Below are 16199 nucleotides of genomic sequence, written 5' to 3'. Positions count from 1 at the left end.
TCTAAGCTGAGGACTCTGGAAATGATTGTGTTAAATCCAAACAGATGAGAGCTAAATCTGTTTTGCAGAGTTACACCTATTCACTGATTTTGGGTTTTTTTCAGTGTTTATTAGATTTCCAGGTAAAAAAAAAGTGGCCAAAGAATTGTGGACTTCTCAGTAAAAATGGTGGGATAATGAGACATCTGTCTGTCCTTTGACGGCTTGTACATTGATGGGCCCTAGTCTGCAATTTTTTTTTTTGATTTAGGCAATGAACAGATGGGCCACATGTGCAATGAAAATTTTATTCCCTATTTTGCATAACTGCAGGGAGATTTCTATGAAATATATTTGGCCAATATCATTGACTTATGATCTTATTACTTAGGTGATTGTTTCTCCAACTCTATTTATCCTTGTTTTTAATCGGGTTGTGAATGACCAGCTTGAGTCCAGGTAAAAAATGGTACATCAAATTTTAGTTGTGGGTTTGCTAAGCCTCTGTTAAACCTAGGCTTAAAGATAAAATGCTATTAAAAATCTGTCTGCAGCTCTGAGATTTCTCAGACTGCCCTGAACACAACTGCTCTCCATCAAAGTGCATAACTGCTTAGCGCCAGACCATGGGATAAAAACAACAACATCAGTTCCATTGCTTACATTGTTAGGGCCACACTCTATCAAAGTAATTTGCAAGTTGGCAGCTTGGTCCTGCACTTCACTAAACATGTCCAAGCGATATAGAAGAAGAGGGGGTTCTGTCCAAACTGCGTCCCCCACCTTTCCCCCAACGTGGAACCCAAGATCTGCCTTGGCCAGGTCCTAATCTGCAGTCACCTATAGTTTTCCTAAGAACTCCAATGGAGAAACTTTTCAGCCATATTTTTGGGTTTTTGCCTACTTTATTGCACATATTATTTCAGCAGTTGCAGGCCTCCTGTTGTATTCTAACATACAGTAGCTGGGTTCTCACGTAAATAATTCAGACTAAAATTATAGATCAAAATAATAATAAAAAAAAATAGTAGCATGATCCTGTAAAACCATTAGCAATGTGAAATGTATTTCCTTAAAAATTCCACTTCTACTTGGCTGTGCTGCAGTCATAATAAACCTCAGTTGGAATATGGTAAAAGAATTCTCTACAGCAAGATCAAGCCAATCCTAAAAAATGCAAGAAGCCAACGAATGATCCTATTGAGTTTCTTCAAAAATTCAGATATTTGTTTTGGTTGTAGATGACCTTTAACCCTTTCATTTCCATACTATTTGCCTTAGAAGGAACATTATCCACTAAGTAAGCTTAGATATTTCTTATTGTGATATTTCGTATATTATCACAATGTGTTCCAGTATTTTTCTGTGTGTAGTAGTATGTGTTGTTATGTGTGTGTGTCTTTAGTATTGTTTTGTGTTTCTGTGTTTTTTTGTTATAAATTATCAGTAAAAAATACATTAAATACCATTTGATGTTTTATTGTAATATGTAATATTAAACACAATAACACAGCTGGGTTTATTTAAAGTAGATCTAAACCCTTACTTGATATTTATTACTAAAGCATCATAAACAATTACATTTTTTGTGTCTCATTGCTATGAACCTCCTCCTGCCTTTTTCAGCCACTTCCTGTCTAAATGCATTTGGTCCAGCAGTAGGTATCTATTAGTCACCCATAACAGGAAGTCCCTGAACAGGACATTCGAAGTCAGGCTCAACTGGTATTATTTTAATAAAATGTCTGGAGCCCAAAACATCTAAGTGAATTTTTAAAATTGCATTAATGTGTTAAAGATGAGCTTTTAGTGCCTGGGTTTAGTTCTACTTTAATCACAAAGTATACAGAGTGGTTATGTGTATCTGCCCATAGCAGCCAGCCATATATCGTCAGCTGGATGAAGTCAACAGCTAAATACTGATGTCTTGTTGCTATCAGTTACTGTCTTTTTCTTATTCACCTTCAAATAAAGATCAAAGCATAATGAACCTTTATATGCTGTAATCCTACCAGCCAATCAGAATCTAATTTTCAATTACTTATCGACAACATAATAATGAAAGCTTAATTTTGATTGGTAGCTATGGGCTGCACTAAGATATCACTCTTGGCACTAGGTTATTAAATGTCTGATAAGTTGTGTATATATACTGTATATATAGGTGGTCAGTAGGTGGAATGCCCCATCACCATACATGTCTTAGGGGTCTTGTTCCAAAAATACATTAATATTATATTATTGAATTTTTTTTTTACTTTTTAAATAAAGCTTTACCTATATTGGGTGGGGGTAGGAAGTGGGTGACCCAACTACCCAACAAATGCTGCATAGAAGGTACTGCCAATTAATAGTAGATTTTAGCATATTTTGAAAAAGGTATGGTAACTCCGCATCACCACTAACCCATGCCCCAACATATCCTACAACTTTAACCTTTCGCACAATATACTGAAACATTTATTATATGAACAAAATACATTGCATACAACCTTGCCCCGTTCTTCCATAGTTTTTGTTTCCCACCTAGGAACAGGTACTGTTAACTTATAGATGGAACTATAGATTATGATCATGATGTCAAAGCACAAGGCTGGCAATATCATTGCAAATGATGAAAGACAAAAACTCTGTTGCTCACAAAAAAGCTTTTGTCACCCTACGTTGCTGAACTCTTAGTATTTAAGTACATGCATAATTCTATTTATTAGTAGATGTCTAACATATATAGAAATCACCAAACAATAGTGGTATTATTTAAAGTGTGAAGTCAGGGGAGTGGAATATTTCTAATGTAAACGTTCAGTCATTGCAACAATGACTAATTGCTAATAATAAAACGGAATGATAATCTATTTTCCCCAGTCTCTTTTTTATTTGGGTATAGGAAAAGGTGTTTGGTGTTCAGATTGTTTTAGCATTAACAAAAAAAATCCATGGTGTATTGTAAGGTTGGGCAGGTAGAGCATTAATTCCTTCAAATGGGCACAGAATGAGATGCAGCGAAACCAACATTGAATGTAACCCTGGTGTAAAAAATGTACTGCATTCTGGGAAATAGCTATACACACAGTAAATGTATTCTTTCCCCACCCCTGCGACTGCATTGGCGCAGGTCACCAAGCACCAATACAGTCACATGAGAAGTAGACTGGCACACTTCTACTCCTCATCTGGTATTTCTGGGTATTTCCTTAACTTCTGGACAAAAGAGTTGTATTGCCACAAAATGTAAGTTTGTGCTGTTGGGTGTAGAAATTAAAGCAAATCTATTTTTGAGGAAAAAGTCTGTTTTAAGGCCTGGCATGTTTGGAAAGCACAGGTTTGTTTTAAGGCCTACTCTAGTTCACAGGCCTCCATACTGCCTGTTACTATGGCAACAATAACAAAACAGTGGAGAGCTAGGTGCCAGCGGCTACATTATAATTTCATCAGAAATAAAATCAAACTTGTTCACATTTTAATTTCTTTACTGATGGCATAGCGGGCTCTTTGTCACTGTAGCTGGAGCTTACTAGTACAATTCCAAAATACTCTTTGCAAATCATGAGAAGAATAAATGCTCGACTGCCCTGATTTTTACCCTAATCTCTTTACTTAAAATGCACTTTGGTTGCCACAATTCCTCCACTTATTTAATTTTAATAATTAAGTTTATGCAACAAGGTTAAAATTGACAAATTGTGAGTATCTTTCCGCGGTTTGTACTTTATGGTTTAAAAGCTGTATTTTAGGGATCTAAAAGTTTGATGTGTTTCTCCATTTGCTCTCATTACATCATAATTAATGACATTTGGTCCGTGGACTTAATTATACAGAGTTCCATTCACCGCCATGTCCGTCCATCACCATGAAACGGTTTATTGAGAATTCTCAGAAGTTTTAAATTGCTGAAGGATCTGACGGGGAAACGATCAGAATAATAAAAGGCAAAACTAAAGAAGATATATAGAAGACTTCTGAGTGATACTGAGGCTTTAAAGATGGATGTGGCGCCTTTGATTCTGGTCCTGATTAGAAGGCTACTTGGGGGAAGATGATAGGAGTTCACGTTTTGATCTTTAGTTTACAGTTTGCAAGCTCCATCGTTAGTGGCAGAAATTATTATAGGAGAGACCTTGTAGAGTCTGCTGAACAGTCACATTCTATCTTCTCATGTGCACTTCTGAGCTTCATTGTATCTACTTATAGACAGTGCATAGTGTCCATTTATCTTATTAGAGTTTAAAGCTTCTTTTATATCAGCACTGCAAAGTTTTAGATCACTCAAGTTGACCATTAGCGATGGTTGCAAATATGATAACTCAGAACTGCGTTTCTGTAGCATCATCTTAGCCCCCTGGTTCCCATAGTGTAAATCACAGACCTGTGGATCTAAATCTTCTAATTCGTATGAGGCTTATCTTTCTACATATGGACCAGATCTAACCCATGGAGGAGGACAGTCATGATTCCAAATTGGGTATTTGATGCTTCTAGTACTTGAAGGCAGTCATTGGAGTAAGCACATCTACATAGGGGGATATGCTTTTTTGTGATAGCTACCAGTCTCTAGAGATTCTTGCAAAAGCAATAGAATTTTGTAAGCAAGTAATAAACATGTATACAAAGTCATGGATAACATTTTTTTAAAGACGTAACCCACAGGAAAAGCTGAGAAGGAAAGTTAAAGGAAAAGTGGAAGTGCAATTTGCATGCTACATGCATACAAAATTTAAATGTTCTGCATCTCATTATTGATCTCTATCAGCTATGAAAGTAGAAAACTGAGGTTCAGTGACTGACTATTTCTGGAGTTTAGGAAGCCATTTTAAAGATAGCCATGGTTTAATAGATACTGGATTACTTAAAGGAAGGTTGAATATGACAAAGAAAAGGAAAAGTGCCAGATACACAGGTTGACAGTAAGAAGATACTGTGCAAAGATCCAAATGGCTGTGTTTCAGGTTCAACTGAAATACATTGCTGTTAGTTGAGTAACGTGAAAACATCTGATCTGTGAACAGCAGCATATGTGGTCCGTAGGAGTCATGATGGTGATACAATGTGACCAGCATGATCACTTGCTACTTTTAGGTTTTGCAGTTAATTTCCAAGTACTGTATCAATTAGTTTTAGAGCAAAAGAAGTGTTTTGTTTATGCACACAAAGATTTTTAAACATATCTGCAGTCATATCCTTTTGTAAGATAAGTAGTGCTCAGAAAAAAGTACCGGGGGAATACACACAGCTCAAGTCACCAGTTGACCATTTTTATGTTATACATACTCAAGACATTCTCCCCTGATGTAACTTAAATATTGGCTTGGTAACAAATTTCCTTTACTTGACTCCACTGCCGTGTGAGCACCTTTTGGCTTTAAAATGCAATGTGCACAAGCATCCCAGAAAAGACAGCTGTTCTTTGTGGTTTACGTACATATGTTTACTTTTTAATAATTGAATGACCTGTGGATAACTCTTACAAGTGAGGTTCTTAGCTGTAATCAGAGTATGGGGTACCCTGTATTCATCATGGTGAGGTGCCAATCAGTCAATGAGCCTGATTTATTAAAGGTCTTCAAAACTGGAGAAGATTGACTATCATGGGTGAACCTAGACAATCCCACAAATCTAGAATGGATTTCCTAAAAAAACATTTGCTAACAGTTGGCAAAAGTTTTTAATCCTGGACCAGATCTCTTCCATGTTTGCTGGATCACCCAGGTTCTCCCATGACAGTCTATCTTGTCCAGTGTTAGGGAGCTTTTATAAATCAGGCCCAATGTGTATCAGGTGAGTGATCTCAAGCTACCTTCTTTGTACTGCCTAAGGTAGCATTGCACTGTAAATGTCAGGTTCACCCTTTATACTAAGTCTCGCCTAGCTTCACCTTGTAATGATTGTAGCCATTAACATTTAGACAACAGTGCAGTGCTGATTCTTTCAGAGAAAGCAGATGAGCAAACAAGAGGATTCAGTCAAAGCAGTGAGCCTCAATAGATAAAATGTGTTTGTTAAAAAATAATATTAATGTGCTAATAAATAGATAATAAAAAAAAAATTCATAATTGTGCAGAAAAACTGGACTTTTTAGGCATAAAGTAAAACTAAACATTCAATATTTTAATGGTAAATCATTTTTAAAAACCAAAATAAAAGATTGTACAATTGATAACATAAACAATGTTACAATATACATCACAAGTTTTTTCTCAAGGTCTGGAACATGAATCTCTTTGTAACATGCGGTCCCTTAGTAGTTCTATTTTAAATTGACGCGTTTCGCGACTATTAAGTGGCTTCTTCAGGATGAATCAAATATAGAGACTACTGTAAAAAACACTGATACCCAAATAGCAATGGAGTAATTCTTCCCAATTGTAAAGGCAGATCCACAACAAAAGATAAAGCGCGATGGTTAGAGCAGAAGGGCAAAAACAGCAGATGTAATTTAGGAGGAGCCAAATTATTCAAGATGAAAGAAAGCCCAATAGGGTATGTACTGTTTAAGAAATGGCGTCCTGTAGAACAATTATGAATATTGTCTAAATCAATTTGGATTTGGAATTGCATCATTCAGATGTCATTTTTTCACTGACCAGCAACTTTTCATTTAATAAAAAAAAAAAAGTTTGATGCTCCATTTAAATTGCATTCATTTAAATATAAGCTATAGAACTAAGTATGTGCTTTATGTAATGGACAACAAAAACATTTATATAGTAAAAAATCACCATATTTTCTTAAAGAACTAAAATAGAATAATAAAACTGAATTTTTGGATAATCACATAGATAAGATACTGTTTTACCTGCCAAAGAATTTGCTTTGGAAGGTTCAGGCCTGGCACATAACACAGCCCTGTCTGGCAAAGAAGACCTGAATTTTCCCTGCTATGGTCCAAATCTCTTATAAGTCTGGTCCCTCTTCCAGCCTGTTACTGGACAGCAAAAGCAGAGGTAGTAGATAGGATAATGAACTATTCTTTCTGTCACTTTACTCTTTCTTTCAATCAATTTGCTTCTTGCAAGCACATGTGAACTGCAGCATAACTGTTTGTTGACCCCTTGTCCCCTATCTGACATCAGATGTACACAGTTTTGTAAAAGGTATTGATATTGATTAATATTAATTCAAATGCAGGTTCTGCCTGCCTGGTACATAGTAATGTGTTATTGAATACAAAGCTGCCTTATTTTGTCTTTTATATCCTCCCGAAGTTCATCTCTAAATAATACCATTTCATTAGGGTAGATTGACAACTAAAACAACAAAAAAAAATTCAAAGCCTTTGTGTGAAACTAGAAGTCGGCATATAGCACCAAAATAAAACCTTAACAAGCTTTAAAAAAATGTTAGATTTAGTTAGATGTAGGGAAAAAAACAGAATAATTGACATGTAAACTGTCTCATCTCTAAAATATATAAAAAATGTTCTGGTATTGAAGGGAGGTAAACATAACAGTAATAATGTAAGTAATATTTGTCTTAGGATCATTGCTTTTTCAGCAGTGGTGTTTGAACAAATATATTTGTAGTATGACACTGGTAATATTAAGACGTATTATCCTTTGTATGAACATAGAAATGGAGTTTAAAATTCAAAACTATGTCAGTGCTCTTTGTTAATGGTAACTGCATGCCTGCGACGAGAATCACTTTGCATTTTTATGTTCCGTTAAAACAGTAAAAAAAAGGCAAGTTGTTCCAATTAACTACACAGGCAAATCTTATTTAGGAAACCCAAGTCAGCTCCCTTGTGCTTTACTATTTATCAAATGAATTCATAAAATGTAAATTAGGTGAAAGCATTAGGATGAAAGGCTAGAAAGAAAAATAATTGTGACACCCACTTTTCTACAGCCATATACTTGGCATGATAGCTGCATGATCTTCCTGTTTAAAGCTGGATTAGACCACAAGCTAATGCCTTCCAAACATAAATTGACTATATTAAAATTTCATTCTGATTTGATTTGTTCAATAGAAATGTTGACCATCAAATGATACTCTATACTCATACTCTGCCAGCTCCAGCAGAATCTCTGCTCATACTCTATACTCATACTCTGCCACTTCAGCAGAATTCTGCTCATACTCTATACTCATACTCCGCCACTTCAGCAGAATCTCTGCTCATACTCTATACTAATCGTGTACACCCACTCGAGTTGTTAGGTATCCCTCCAAGTCTGCTGATTTGCTTATAAGTTACACCCCTCATATAACATTGACCAAGCCAAAATCTTTTTTTTGAGGAAATAGATGAAATACTTTTTGCAGCCACAACATAGTATCTTCAAAGTTTTTCCACTTATATGTTGGTAAAGTAAACAATCTACAAATAGTGAGCTGCAGCACTGCAAGTCCATGTTCATACATTGTTAGTCAAAGACTAAGCTATTAATATCCAACTCATGTCCTCGAGGGCCAGGATACACACACATTTTTACAGCAGTAAATGTAATAAAGTAATTACCGAGTGAGAAAATGTTTTAATGAAAATCCTGGCCTTTATGTGGCCCTTCAGGACAAAGCCTTAAGTGAAACATATTGGCAGAATGGCAGAGTTTGTTGGAAATGACAGTTTACTTGTACTTGACCTGAAGATACAACTTGCTTTCTTTGCATTGTTGGAAGAGATGGGGAATGAACGAATCCTTTTTTGCTGGCAAAGCACCTGGAACTGGCTGTTGCAATTGGAAAGCCTGTAAGAGGGGTTGCTGTGGCCTTCCAGCTGAGGGAACATGACACCATTATTATAGACCTGTGGGATGGGGCAGAAACCCAACTACTGAAAAAAAGGTCAGCACTAAATCCTAATAGAGAATGGATTCTTTTTTATTGAATACATTTTTGTCTGGTTTTTACCTTTTTTTTACAGTACTTTAGCGCTCCTAATTTTTCATGCTTCTATAAAATGCAGGAAAAAAAATAAAATATAGTAGTAAAATATGGAAACATACAGCCAAACAATATTTTGCTGTTTTCTTTTTTTATCCTTATGTTCATTTCCATACCCTTTCTATTTCAAGGGAATGCAGTGGTGTCTCCTGAAAGAGGAGGAGATTGTCCCACGTATCAGATCGATGGAAGGACGGAGAGGGCGCCCGCCAAATCCAGAGAGACAGCTGGCTAGAGAAGAATCGAGGATGCGGCGAAGAAAAGGACGACCACCTAATGTAGGTGGCACAGAATTTGTTGTCAATGAGGAGGCCAAACTGTTACGGAAGCTGCAGGCGCAAGGTACGTTTCTACCAACTAGGCCCACTTTACAAAGATAGATGGATTATTTAATTGTTTTAAATTTCTCATTTACAGTTTCATCTAAAAATCTTTATTAACTGTAGAAAAATATTGTTTTGGTGTGGAAATAAAGCCCTGTTTTCGCACAAACTGGTATTTTATCATCAGCTCAGGGTGTTCCTTTTCATGTTGCCCTCCATAGACACCTCTTTGTGTGACCTATGTGAATGAATTTCTGCCACACCACAATGATAAGTTTCACTTTTCAGAAAAAAATAAAAGGCCATATATGAACTCCAGTAAGTGACTGTGCCTTGGCCTGAGAGGAAATCTCTCTAGAACGTCATCAGTCTGCTGCAGGCAACCATGAACTTAAAGGACTTGGCCATATTAGGATTTATAGAATTGTGTCCAGGAATTAGATACTGCTGCTTGATAATCACATATCCTTCATCCTTTGTTGACTAGACTTTACATTCATGGACTCATTGTCTTTGTTCAGAGGGGGTTTCCCCTGTGGTGACAACATGGTAAGCTGTGCAATATGCATCAGCACAGCAACAGGTAGTCTATATTGGAAGAGTTTGTGACAGGGTGACAACAATGTAATTAGAGAGTGTTGTCACCCTGTAACAGGGTTTTCCTGCACCCTCTTTGCATGTCCTATTTTCATAAAAGCTGCAGATTTAAAAATACTGAAAAATAACTTTGTAATTAGGTAAATTAAAGCCTATCTCCCAGCATAGCGTACCCCTCACCTGTCCCGAATTACCTATATAAATTTAAAGAGTCATTGGAAGTCTAATTTGAGGCATACACATTGTGGGCACAAAGTCAGAAAGCAAAATTTTAAATTGTTTGGTTTATTTGTTTGTGCTCTGGTTACAGAAATTGCTAGACAAGCAGCTCAAATAAAACTTCTTCGAAAGCTACAAAAGCAAGAGCAGGTCCGAGCTGCAAAAGAGGCGAAAAAACAGCAAGGTATAAACATGGTGCTTGTCTTGTTTTACAGTCTTGCCTGCAGCACATTGTCTCCTCTGTAATGTATTATCGCTTCTTTACAGCTATCATGGCTGCCGAAGAAAAGCGCAAGCAGAAAGAACAGATAAAGATGATGAAACAACAGGTAATGTGCAAAAGAGGGTGCAAAAGAGGGGTGTATAATGAGTATAATGAGTGACAGTGGGTACTAACATTGTACTGGGTAGGGGGCTGAAAGAAAAAGCTTTCCCTTTCAGAAATAGTGAGAAAAATATCCTAAAAAACCTAATATGTTTTTATTTGTAATGCATTTCAACCAAACTTGCTATACATATGACTGAGACTGTGTGAGTGCTGCTGTGGGTGCACCAGTCATCTTTGTACAGCGCTGTGCTATATGTCAGAGCTATATTTGGATGTGTGTATGTCATCACTAGGAAATGCATGGAGACATTTCAACCAAACTTGCTATGTTCCACCATCACTTAGAAACGCATCAAGACATTTAAAACAAACTGCTAGACATATGACACCGCTGATCTTTGTACAGTGCTGTGGTATATGTCAGAGGTATATAAATGTATAATAATAGTGCGTGACTGTGGGGGGACATTAGAGTGTCAGCTCATCTGTACAGAGACTGATGGGTCTAGCTCAGTGTTTCATTGTACAGCACTATGGTATATGTCAGAACTATATAAATCTATATATAAAAAATTGTATGTATGTATGTATGTGTGTATGTGTGTATGTATGTATGTGTGTATGTATGTATGTGTGTGTATGTCACCATACATGTAGGAAAAGCTTCAAGACATTTAAACCAAACATGCTAGACATATGTCTCAGACTCATGTGAGTGCACTGCTGATCTTTGTACAGCGCTGTGACAGTGTGCCTTTTGCCTATATTTTTACATACTTTTTTTTGTCTTTTTTACAAATTTAAGGCCTGTAAAAATGCCTTCTAGAAAACGTAAGGCAATTGGCCGAGTGCAATCAAAGGCAAAAAAAAAAATGAAACAACACCGTAGACAAGGAAATCAGTATAGATTTATTTGATTCCTTTTCCTGTATATTATAAGATATATATGTCAGGTTATCAGCTAGTAAGAATATAAATGTGGTAAACTAAACACCAGGACCATTGACTGCCATTTTTTTCAGTTTTATATGGTTTTCAGGATTTAATACCCTCGTTGGCTTTATTCACTACTGTCTGGGACCCCAATGTAATTGTAAAATGCGCTCTTCATTTATATATGGCATAGGATTGTAATGTGAGCAGTGATACCGGAGACAATAGGCATCACATGTGACAGAACACCAGGACTAGGGGGAATCTCCATCACAGAATAAGGGCTAAATGAATATCAAAAGCCTTTTTTGGATTAATTTATAACCCTGTTATGGTTTGTTTTTGTTTTTTTTGCTGTCTGCTTGTGTGTCCTGATAGGATTTACTGCAACTTTTTTGTTTTGAGTGTCACCAGGGCAATGATGGCACCCCAATGCATCCTGCTGACTTGCACTGCACAGCAATTGCAATGTATGGTACACTACCAGAAATTGCAGAAAACACCCCTTTTGATATTTTCTAGCAAATTTAAATAAGCAGTTTAAGACTGTCAGTGAGAAACTGGGTGACCTAGCAAATATGGAATCATTTGGTATTAATTGTCAATTATTTTTAATCCTGCACCAGGATTGCTGGATTGCCCGTGTTCTCCCATGATAGTTTATCTACTCCAGTGGAAAGCTTTAATAAATCAAGCCCATGGTGTAGTGTGTGTCAGCAAACTTCACTGTGTATAAGGACATTTATAAGAGATATGTTTGCTGGATCAGGGATAAGGGAAAAGTTTGCTGGATCACCCAGCTTCACTGATGTAAGTGTATCCTCTCCAGCATTGGAGAGCTTTATTAAATCAGGTCCAATGTTTTTGGAGAAGCTGAAAATAAAAACTAAATACAATTCAAGTAAATGTATGTAAAACTATTCACAAATATGTGTGCCATGGTAGTATATTCAGTATGTAGAAGTGATTTTTGTTTATTGTATTATGTAGCAGTTGGGTGTTTTGCCACTTAAGACTGAATGTTAATTGAAGCTTTGGAGTATCCTCCAAAAGCATATAGGGAAAGGAAGTAAATTTTAATTCAAATCAAACCCTGCATCTAAAAGCAAGGTCCACTTAACTTTTAGATTCCGGAACACCCATGTTAAAAAAAACAGCATTACTTTTGAAAAGAAAAAAATGGCACATTAGGTCGAAAAGCGAAAATATACTTATGTTATGCAACTCATTTTTCCCATGGCACGGGTCATGTCATGGGGCTTCCTATGAGATCCTGTAATGCTTCAGATCTTAAATCTACTATAAATGACATCATCTTTGCCCTGGTGTCCCCATAAGATCCTGGTAACCTCAAGGATATAAAATCCTCTCACTTTTGCCTTGACCCAGTGGGTAAGAAAGTTTTTGGGTTTGCTTCTCTTTGTACTGATTGTTCTGGTATTGATACATATTTATCTTCAATTGTAGGAGAAAATAAAAAGAATTGAGCAGATCCGAATGGAAAAAGAGCTCCGTGCCCAACAGATCCTGGAGGTACCAAGACCTTATTATTTTTTTTTTTTATTTGTTTTTATCCCTGTGCATTCTGGGTACAGCACTTTAGGTGCAGCTGTGTGTTGCACTTTATGAGCATGTGTTGTGCAACTGGTGTGTTATGTTTGCAGAAATAAGGTTAACCTGTTGCATGTATGTTCCAAGGTTTGTCTAATGTTGCTCATATTGCTAACAACAGATGTTAGTTTATCTTGTTGCATATTTTATGCATAAAGAATGTTATTAATATACTGATTAAAGTGTGTCACCTGGATGGAGTAAAACCTCTCCATAGAGATTCAGGCAATGCTGTTTTTACCATTACAAGGAGTTAGAACCCCTGCCAGGGTTTTCCTTTTATCTGAATTCCTATACAATATATTTTCCCCAATTTCCTGTCGTAGTATTGGGACAGGAAGTAAGATGTAATCTTCCAGAATATGTGAAACATTCCAATAAAAAACTAACAGAATGTTTATCTTTTCCCCACTCTAATAAAACTAAAAACATCTATTGGCTGCAATCCACTAAAAAAAGTCACTAAACCCAAACTAAAACAAGATTGTTGTTCACCTTTTACATCACTGGTATAATTTAAATCAGCGGTCGCCAACCGGTGGCCCATGAGAAAATTTTGTGGGTCTGCGGCTCTGGCCGACGCATCCCCGAGCGGGGTCAGGAGAAAGACCCCGCTGGGAGGACGCACTGACCAGAGCCGCGGACCATGTCCCCAGTACAGTTCCCAGGCTCAGGGAAGTGGGCGGGCTGTCCCTGGACACAAACGCGGGGAGCAAATTGGCAGCCCCATCGCAAATCTGAGCCTGTGATGGGAGAGTGGGCGGGGTTATGTCATAATGATGTCACCCTGGGGGAGGTTTCTCCCCCTTTGAGTAACACCTGGCTCCCCACGCATGCGCAGTCAGGAGCCGGTGATTTTAGTGGTCCACAGAACCTAAAAGGTTGGCAACCATTTATTTAGATCACCCAGGGTTCATTATATGCAAACAAAATATATTCTAACAAGCACCACCTAACACTTCTTTATTGTGGGGTGGCTACGCTTGCCCTGCACAAAGCATGTGTATTGTAGCCACCCTCCTCTGTCAATACATTATGTGAAGTACAAACATTCCAGCATTCTCTTCTCAGCACCCCAATGTAGGAATTGCTAGCTTTGAAAACCAGTATTAGTAGGTACACATGGGTGTTACCATAGACTAGTACAAGTTGTACTGGGAGATGTTTAAATAGAGCTGTGCACATGTGTATATGGATTATAAGTATAATCAGGAGTTTAAGATCAGTGTGGAGGAGATTTGCAGGGTAAACTGATAATGCACACAGAAATACAAAAGTATCAAATGGTCTTTCAGTGTGAAAAATAAGTTTATGTACTTTTTATTGCATTTTATGAATATCATATAGTATAGGTTTTTATTAATATAGAATTACATTGCAGGCTATACATAATTGTGAAAATGGGTCTGGCCATGAGCATATTCTGATTTGTTTGCTTTGGAATCTCAAGTCTGGTGTTCTCTGTAATGTATAGCAGTAGACTCAGTATAAATAGCAAGGCTGCCAATTTGTGTACCTGAGCCATGTGACATATTGATAAATAATTCTCTTTAACTAAAGCTGCGTACACACTGCCAATTTTTGTCGTTGGAAAGGATCTTTCACGATCCTTTCCAACGACAAGGGAGTGCACGATGCATGTACGGTGCTGTACATACAGCACCGTTCATGCTCTATGGAGAGGGGAGGGGGAGAGCGACGGAGCGGCACCCTGCTGCGCGCTCTCCCCTTCACTTTCATTACGATCGGCTGTCGTCCATCGTCCGTGGATCTGGCAGGTCGGTCGTCCGGACGATGGACGACACCGACTGTACACACGGCAGATTTTCGCCCGATAATTGGCCGATGCCGATTATCGGGCGATAAAAATCTGACGTGTGTACGTAGCTTTACTCTACCTCCAGCAAGCTTTGGTTATCCTGCTAATATTTTCCAAGGTGTTTTAAACAAAGTTTGAGAATACAAAATGTAAAATATAAAAGTAAGATTATAGGAGACCAGCTATAATTTTATAAGTGTTGACTAGTAAAAAAAACTTTTGTTTGAAAGGCCAAATCAATCAGAAACTGATATTTTAGTTGTGAGTTGACATATTGGTTTGATTTTTTTTAAAAATGTATGCACAATAAAACTTTGCAAACCTTTACAAAAATGCTATAGGTTCCTTATAACCAAAGTTGCGCCTTAATGCAGCACACATTAACAGACAGTAAAGTGTGTGCAATAATTCACTATAGCAAAGATGAGCAGTCTGAATGGGCTCCATAATTGATATCACAGGTAAAGAGAAACTGGAAATAAGCTTCTATTGATATTTATTGACAACACCAGTGGCGAGATCCCCCTTCCACAGTTTCTGTTCCTATCTACCTTTGCATGTTGCTATTTTGCATTCTCCTTTAGATACAATAAATTAAAAATCCAGTACAATGGGACTCCTTCTACAGCCCCAAGGTTTGCAGTCTTAGCAGCTGAAACATGAAGTCCCCAGCACCCACCAACTAAAATATGAGTTTTAGAAATATAAAAAAAAACCTTTTAAAACTTTCTAGTTTATCCCCTGGCAATATAATGGTGTAGTATCTACAAGCTCTCATAGTGCCCTGTGTCTGGATACTGCAGAACGTTACTCCAAATGTCTGTGCCTCCTGTGAATTCATATTCACATAACTATGTGTTTACTGACTGGTTCTCTTAGAGGAAAACTGTACTAAAAGGAATATGTGGTCTGCCATTGATGTCATCTGTTTCTAAGACCCATGTGTAGCAAAATCAGAGCAAAATCTGAACTTCTGATCTGCTTGCATGTCCCGATGGCAGAGAGAATAAGACGCTGAACTGGCATGACAGCCTGGCAACCAGCATCATTTTCAAAGTATGTCAGCAGTGGCATCCTACATATTACTTAGTCTTAGATCAGGTCTATTTTAAACATCTTGATTTTTTCTTATTTTAAGTGGATAAGTTGGGTCAGGTGATAAGATAAAGTTTCAGAACATTTGTAGGCTGATTGATAAATGTTGGTTAAAGTCACCAGGAATCCGGTTTTTGCTTTGAAAGATATTGTTTCCTAAGCTAACAATGCCTATAATTTGATTGAGAATGATGTGCCAGCAGTGGTGTGTTAGTATAAAGGCTGTTTGACCTTTCATTGCTCGCCCATTATTTAAATGGCAGCCAGACCACACATTAGCATGCGGGAGAAGATGGGTTGTATTGTGAGCTGTGTCCTGTATTGTTCTGTTATCCCCCCCTCCCTTCCCCACTAAGGGCAAGTGGCTCTTCTCCAGCATCTGATAAGCTGCTCACTCTGGACTTGTGTT

At 37.4% G+C, this 16199-nt stretch overlaps 1 protein-coding gene across 20 annotated transcripts in view; it reads left to right on the top strand.

Annotated features, from left to right (window-relative positions):
- BAZ2B (bromodomain adjacent to zinc finger domain 2B) overlaps window positions 1-16199 on the top strand; it is a 185077-nt gene that overhangs the window by 145623 nt on the left and 23255 nt on the right. For all 20 annotated transcript variants that reach the window (XM_072418200.1, XM_072418211.1, XM_072418199.1 and 17 more), the window contains 4 exons: window positions 8997-9207; window positions 10096-10188; window positions 10272-10333; window positions 12733-12798. In XM_072418200.1, the coding sequence (XP_072274301.1) occupies window positions 8997-9207; window positions 10096-10188; window positions 10272-10333; window positions 12733-12798 (432 nt within the window). The remainder of the gene's footprint in view (window positions 1-8996; window positions 9208-10095; window positions 10189-10271; window positions 10334-12732; window positions 12799-16199) is intronic.

The sequence above is a fragment of the Pyxicephalus adspersus genome, chromosome 7 (genome assembly GCF_032062135.1).
Source record: "Pyxicephalus adspersus chromosome 7, UCB_Pads_2.0, whole genome shotgun sequence".
Classification (NCBI taxonomy): Eukaryota; Metazoa; Chordata; class Amphibia; order Anura; family Pyxicephalidae; genus Pyxicephalus; species Pyxicephalus adspersus.
This window is presented reverse-complemented; position numbering and strand designations above follow the sequence as displayed.